Source organism: Vulpes lagopus, chromosome 2, assembly GCF_018345385.1.
Source record: "Vulpes lagopus strain Blue_001 chromosome 2, ASM1834538v1, whole genome shotgun sequence".
In the NCBI taxonomy this organism is placed as follows: Eukaryota; Metazoa; Chordata; class Mammalia; order Carnivora; family Canidae; genus Vulpes; species Vulpes lagopus.
Genome location: NC_054825.1, coordinates 33,918,650 through 33,925,351, shown reverse-complemented (window position 1 = coordinate 33,925,351; position 6,702 = coordinate 33,918,650). Strand labels below are relative to the sequence as shown.

At 55.1% G+C, this 6,702-nt stretch overlaps 1 protein-coding gene across 1 annotated transcript; it reads left to right on the top strand.

Moving 5' to 3' along the window:
- The first annotated feature begins 2,396 nt into the window (after nt 1-2,396).
- On the top strand, nt 2,397-5,959 carry LOC121485137 (cytochrome P450 26A1). Its single transcript, XM_041745193.1, has 7 exons — nt 2,397-2,598; nt 2,782-3,006; nt 3,239-3,529; nt 3,626-3,784; nt 4,295-4,429; nt 5,044-5,196; nt 5,475-5,959. The coding sequence occupies exons 1-7, from the start codon at nt 2,410-2,412 to the stop codon at nt 5,814-5,816; spliced, it is 1,494 nt and encodes a 497-aa protein (XP_041601127.1). The 5' UTR covers nt 2,397-2,409; the 3' UTR covers nt 5,817-5,959.
- The last annotated feature ends 743 nt before the right edge of the window (nt 5,960-6,702 follow it).

The window sequence follows — 6,702 nt, the reverse complement described above, 5'->3', positions numbered from 1 at the left end:
GAAGGCTGTTTTGTAAACGTCTTGGAAATCGTTTGTTTTCCAGTGAACCACTCCTCCTCCTTGCCCACCACCACCCAAAAAGTTTGGCAAGTTTTCTAATCAAAGTTCTTATCTGGCTGGTAATTTATTGACCCCTTTCCCCATTCTAGATGTTCTTTAATGATCTTCACCCTCACATTTAATCCTTTTCTGCCGGACGCCCCCGCTGGACGCCCTCTCGGGTCTCCATGGGCACATTTATTAAAAATCTTCTCCCTCCCCCAGCAATTGCTGCACGCAGGGCCCACTCATCTTGTGACCCGGCGCGCGCTGAACTTGGCGAGGTGGCCCTGCAGAGTTCACTCGGATGTCACGGTCCGGCCTACAGGGGTCACAGGCAGGTCAGGCCAGAGGATTGGGAATGGGCCCCAGGTCACGCCCCCGCTCGCCGGTTTTGCTCGCGGGTTTTGCTCACCGGCTCGAGCTCAGTCTAGAAGAGGGCGGGCCCAGGATTTCTGAGAATTACTTCTAGCGCGTCCCGCCGGGTTCCTGCCGGTCCCAGAAGTTGGCCAGCATCGTTAACAGGCGCCAAATCGTTAGAAGAAACGACAGTGGTAGAGACCCTTCCCTAGAGCGCCTCTTAAACGCCGCGTAGGGTTACGGGGAAACTCAGCCTTCCAAACAAGCCCTTCGGCCGCTCCGGCTTGCAGCGTTGCGGGGACTGTGCGGTCCCTACCACCCCACACTGTCCAATCGCGCCGGCTTTGGGGACCACCACGGGAAGGCCGCGTATTTAACAGCTCATAGGATCAAAGAGTTTTCCATTTCCAAGGGACGCCTTCCAAGGCGTGCGGTGTGCTTCTGCAAAAGCCGGAGTTTCGTTTTAAACAAACGCACTTCATTGTTTCGTTCTGGGAGCTGCTGGTGCGTGCAGCGCTCGAACCAAGGATGCGTGTGGGCCGGCCAGGTGGGAAGTGGGGCGCGCACGTGCACTGCCCGCGGTGTCCGAGCTCCCCGCATGGGCGGCAGTAGCCGCTGACTGCAGTTGGGCAAAGGCTAGAAGACCTGCTTTCCCGTACGGATTCCCCCAACACTCCCGTTAGGGGCCGGCAGAGACCTGGGGTTAGGGTCGAGCACCCCTCTCACCCGTGTGGCTTTGGTGGATGGGAGCTGGGAGAGCAGAGGAGGGCTCGTGTGCCCCGGGTCCAGGTCATCTTGGTGAAGTAATCTAGCGGAGCTGGGAAAAGTGTTTGCAGCCAGGAGCCCCTTTCCGAAAATTCACGACTGCCCCAGGGTGTAGACAGATCGGGGAATTACCGTCTGCATATTCCCGAGAAGGAAAGAGGCGCAGGGATGTGTGGTGACTTGCTCAAGGTCATGCAAGCAGAGATGAAACCGGTCCGGGAGTACAGACTCCCAGGCTTTCCTTCTTCTATCTCTGTCACCCAATTTGCCCAGGTCTAGGGAATCCGCGTCCCCTCTGCCTAGCTGGGGCTGTGAGTCCCAGGGCCCTCGCAAGCCGGCGGGTTCGCAGAGCGCCGGTTGCCTACCGGTGGATGAATTGCCCCCACAGTCTCCCACTGGGGCGTCAGAGTTGGGGCTCAGACTTGGAAAGAGTTGCCCCTGGAGTCCTGAGGGACCTGGAGGCTCTCTTGTATCCTTAAGTCGGACCTTCCAGGACTTCATGAGTGCGAGTGCTGGTCTCCTTGAGGAATCTGGGGAGCTGGGATCCATGATCCGCCGATCATTTCTGAGGTCCCCCCCCACCCCCCCCACCCCCACAGCTCTTGCTTGGGTCGTGGCCCTGGGCTCCTCTGCGGGATCTTCGGGAGAGTCGGGAGGTTTGCGTTTTGCTCTGCGTTCTGGACCTCAGTTTCCCCCGTGTGGGACGTGGCAGCTAGTCCGTTCCTGAACGCACTTCCCTTTGCTTCCCCAGCAGGTGGAAGGGAGCCCACGGGGCGCCTGAAAATGGAAAGCCCTTGATGGCAGCTCTGGGCTGGGACCGCGCGTCGGACCCAGCGCGGGGGATTCCAAAGGGACTGCCAGCAAGCCCGGGGCTTGGAGCTCCCGCTCCCCGGGGCCCGGGCCAGCCTCAGCCGTGGTCTCGGAGCTCCGCACACCTTGTAAGGGGTGCGGGGTGGGGGGAGAGGCAGGCTGCTCCTAGCCCCGCACCCCAGGAGGCGCGCTCCGAGGGAAGCAGCCACCGCGCCGCCTCTGCCTCGGCGTGGAACAAACGGTTAAAGATTTTGGGCAGCGCCTCGCGGGGGGGAGGAGCCAGGGGCCCAATCCGCAATTAAAGTTGAACTTTGGGTGAACTAATTTGTCTGACCAAGGTAACGTGGGCAGTAACCTGGGCCGCCTATAAAGCGGGCGCGCGGCGGGATTCGGAGCGCTGGCGGCGGCAGGTGGCGCGGGAGGCCGCGGCGCGCCATGGGGCTCTCGGCGCTGCTGGCCAGCGCGCTCTGCACCTTCGTGCTACCGCTGCTGCTCTTCCTGGCCGCGATCAAGCTCTGGGACCTGTACTGCGTGAGCAGCCGCGACCGCAGCTGCGCCCTCCCTTTGCCCCCCGGAACTATGGGCTTCCCCTTCTTTGGGGAAACACTGCAAATGGTGCTGCAGGTAAGGGAGCTTGGGCGGGACAGGACGATTCTCAGGAGACAGACTCGGCTCCGGGCTCTCAGGAAGCCGGGGTAGGCGTCCCAGAGAGGGAGGTGACCCGGGCTAGGATCGGGGCTCGCCGGACGCGCGGCGCTCCCCGGCGCCCCCTCACGCCCGCCTCTTTCCTCCGCTCTGCTTTCCCAGCGGAGGAAGTTCCTGCAGATGAAGCGCAGGAAATACGGCTTCATCTACAAGACGCATCTGTTCGGGCGGCCCACCGTGCGGGTGATGGGCGCCGACAACGTGCGGCGCATCTTGCTCGGGGAGCACCGACTGGTGTCGGTGCACTGGCCCGCGTCGGTGCGTACCATCCTGGGCTCCGGCTGCCTCTCCAACCTGCACGACTCCTCGCACAAGCAGCGCAAGAAGGTGAGGGCGGGGGCGGCGGTGCCTAGACAGGAAGGGGGACCCCATCCGCTGGAGGGGTTCGGGGCGAGAGATGCCGGGGAGCGCTAGAGAGATGCAGGAGGTGTCCGGCTCAAGCCCGGTTTAGCTTTATCAGCCGGGAAGCGCCTTGGGTCTGGCGGCCGTGGGAGGGGGCTGGAAGGGGATCCCGGAAGGCGAGGGGGCGCTTTTAACACTTTCCCTCCTCGGAGCTCAGGTGATTATGCGGGCCTTCAGCCGCGAGGCGCTCCAGTGCTACGTGCCCGTGATCGCGGAGGAAGTGGGCACTTGCCTGCAACAGTGGCTGAGCCGCGGCGAGCGCGGCCTCCTGGTTTACCCCCAGGTGAAGCGCCTCATGTTCCGCATCTCCATGCGCATCCTGCTGGGCTGTGAGCCCCGGCTCGCGAGCGGCGGGGACGCCGAGCAGCAGCTGGTGGAGGCCTTCGAGGAAATGACCCGCAATCTCTTCTCGTTGCCCATCGACGTGCCCTTCAGCGGGCTCTACCGGGTGAGGGAGCTTGCAGGGTGAGGAGCTGGGAGCGCGGGGGGGCGCCGGGGCGCGGGGCCGGGCGTCCGCTCACTGCCGTGCGCTCTCCGGGGTCAGGGCATGAAGGCGCGGAACCTCATCCACGCGCGCATAGAGGAGAACATTCGCGCCAAGATCTGCGGGCTGCGGACGGCCCAGGCGGGCGGCGGCTGCAAAGATGCGCTGCAGCTGTTGATCGAGCACTCGTGGGAGAGGGGAGAGAGGCTGGACATGCAGGTGGGTGGCAACTTCAGGAAGAGGCGCTGCGGGATTTGGTCCCCTGGCTTTCCAAGGGCGGTGCCGAGGGTCCCCCAAAGCGCACGTCCGGACTCCAGAGTGGGCAAAGCGCCCAGACACCGGGGGGAGGGGGGGCCCGGAAGGCTGAGACACCCGGTCGGGAGAGCTGTGGGAGAGGCTGCAGCGGAACGGGGAGCATCCCCTAGCCCTACCAGGTTTTACAGGGAAAGTTGGAATTTGCAAAATGTAAATAATGTTGGGCGATTTTAATACAACCAAGGCTTTCATTCAAGAATTCCCTGTGTAGTGAGATTTTACTGGCTTTCCTGCTCGAGCCGAACTAAAGGGACTATGCATTTTGTTTTACAAATATAGTTTTTCTTGGCTTTCTGTCAGCAGACTTTTAGCCCTTCTCATCTTCTTTCTAGAACTTTCAGTTCGGTTCTAAGTAATCGCTGTGTAAAATTGAACGCAGACTTGTAAAAGAGGTTTGTCTTATTCCGTCTTCAGGCACTAAAGCAGTCTTCAACGGAACTACTCTTTGGGGGACATGAAACTACAGCTAGTGCAGCCACATCTCTGATTACTTACCTTGGGCTCTACCCCCATGTTCTCCAGAAAGTTCGAGAGGAGCTAAAGAGTAAGGTAGGAGGACACCGGGGTTCCCTATTAGCTTAAGAAATTCAGCTGCTCCGTGTCCAACTTGCCAATATGTAAGGGTGCCATCTTCCCTGAATATTTTGAAAGTGCAGGGTCAGGGGGTGGGTGGATGCGCGGGTGGGGAAAGATAATTAGCTTTGTGAATAAAATGGAAGGAATTTTGAACTGTGATTCCGCTGAGTGGGGGGGGGGGCGTTGATCCTTGTATTCCTTCTCCTTCTCTACTTTGTGCAGCACGTTGGAGATTTTCAGATAGATTCCACTTTCTTGAATTTGTGTGTTCAAGGGCGTGACTGGGAACTCACTCGTAGGTGGCAGTGATAGTAGTGGTGGTGGTAATGGGGGCGGGGAGGGAGGGGGAGAAGCTAGGTGGTTCTGAGTGGGGAGCTGCTTTCTCTTGGAATTGTAAATAGATAGTGGATTTGGGCCAAGGGGTGGAGGCAAATGGTCTTTAGCTGCTCACAGTCTCCCCCTCACCCTCTCCCATCACGGGGCCCTGTGGGTCTAGCCGCCACTTAAGTAAGTCCTGTTTACGTCTGCTGGGCTGATTTTATTGGAGCACAAAATAACCGTTCACCTCTGTATGACTGTTTTGATAGGGTTTACTTTGCAAGAGCAATCAAGACAACAAGTTGGACATTGAAATTCTGGAGCAGCTTAAATACATCGGGTGTGTTATTAAAGAGACCCTCCGACTGAATCCCCCAGTTCCAGGAGGGTTTCGGGTTGCTCTTAAGACTTTTGAATTAAATGTAAGTTAAAAGTTCTCTTCCCCCCCCCCCTTTTGTTGTGCTTTTAAATCTCCCCTTTGCTTCCCTGTGCACGGGCTTAAATTTCTTCTGTTTCTGGTATCATTATCCTGCCTCGTGGGGATATGTGTTTCAGTAGTCTGAAGGTCTGTCTGTCCTGTCTCTCTCCTCACGCCCCCTTTTTTTCAACTCATAATTCCTCTGGTTATCAGCGATGGCTTTTTGTTGTTGAAAGTTAGATTCCAGTGTGTCAGTCCTGGGGACTTCATAATCTTTTGCAGGGCTACCAGATTCCCAAGGGCTGGAATGTTATCTACAGCATCTGTGATACTCATGATGTGGCGGACATCTTCACCAACAAGGATGAATTTAACCCTGACCGGTTTATGCTGCCTCACCCGGAGGATGCATCCAGGTTCAGCTTCATTCCATTTGGAGGAGGCCTGAGGAGCTGTGTAGGGAAGGAGTTTGCAAAAATTCTTCTCAAAATATTTACAGTGGAGCTGGCCAGGCATTGTGACTGGCGGCTTCTAAATGGACCTCCTACAATGAAAACCAGTCCCACCGTGTACCCTGTAGATGATCTCCCTGCGAGGTTCACCCACTTCCAGGGGGAGATCTGATGGGTGCGAAGGCCCAGACCTCAGACTTATTTGCGTTTTTACATGGTGTCATGTTGATTTTATTATATTTAATTTCTAAATGTATATTATAATATTTATGTGTCTCTACTACAGTACCACAGTCTTTAAATATTAAAATAATGAATTTGGATAGCTTCCAAATAAAGTAAAATCTGAAGGTGCTTGTCTTGCATTTAAGATTCCTATGGGGGGGGGGGGGAAAGATTCCTATGGGGGAAAACTCTCTGGTTTTACATTTGTGTATTTAACCAGATTTCGAAGTGTCTACATGCATGGTTTTATTTGTAATCTGTGTGTATCTATCTTCTTGTGAGGAAGAAACTTTAGCTGTTATTGCTCTGAATCCTCAGTAGAAAATCTAATGTATGTGTTTCTGAGTTAGTCCAAAGGTAACTTTGTAAATGTTTCTATGGTTTAGATACCCCTTTTGGAAAATCTATCAAAGTTAATTTTAGATTTTTTTTTTTTTGCTTGCTTGTCTTTAGGTAAAGATGAGTTTGAAAAGGTAATGCTTTGAGAACGATCATACTCATAACACCTTCAGCCATACACTTATTATGTTTAATAAACATAATAAATCTGCTTTGTTGCATAGTGCCAGCACTGTTTTTCTGAAGGTTTCAGGTAGGAGAAAGATCACTCTGATTACAGACAGTTACCAAAATGAGAGCAGACGTTGCATATGAAAACAGTATTGGAAGAGGCCAGCCTCTGGTTTAGATAAGCTAGTCCAGGTTTTCTTTATTGAAAATAAAGGCAGGAGGAGTAGATTTAGCTAGCTGACAGATAAAGTTTTTATCTATGCCAGGCAATAGGGTGTGAGCCTGACATGACTGATAAAATGGCCCAGTCATGACCCTGTGAA

Coding starts and splice junctions, on each gene's coding strand:
- LOC121485137 (XM_041745193.1), top strand. CDS start 2,410: ATGGGGCTCTCGGCGCTGCTGGCCAGCGCGCTCTGCACCTTCGTGCTA. Junction 4,430..5,043: donor GAGAGGAGCTAAAGAGTAAG/GTAGGAGGACAC, acceptor CTGTTTTGATAG/GGTTTACTTTGCAAGAGCAA. Junction 5,197..5,474: donor TTAAGACTTTTGAATTAAAT/GTAAGTTAAAAG, acceptor AATCTTTTGCAG/GGCTACCAGATTCCCAAGGG.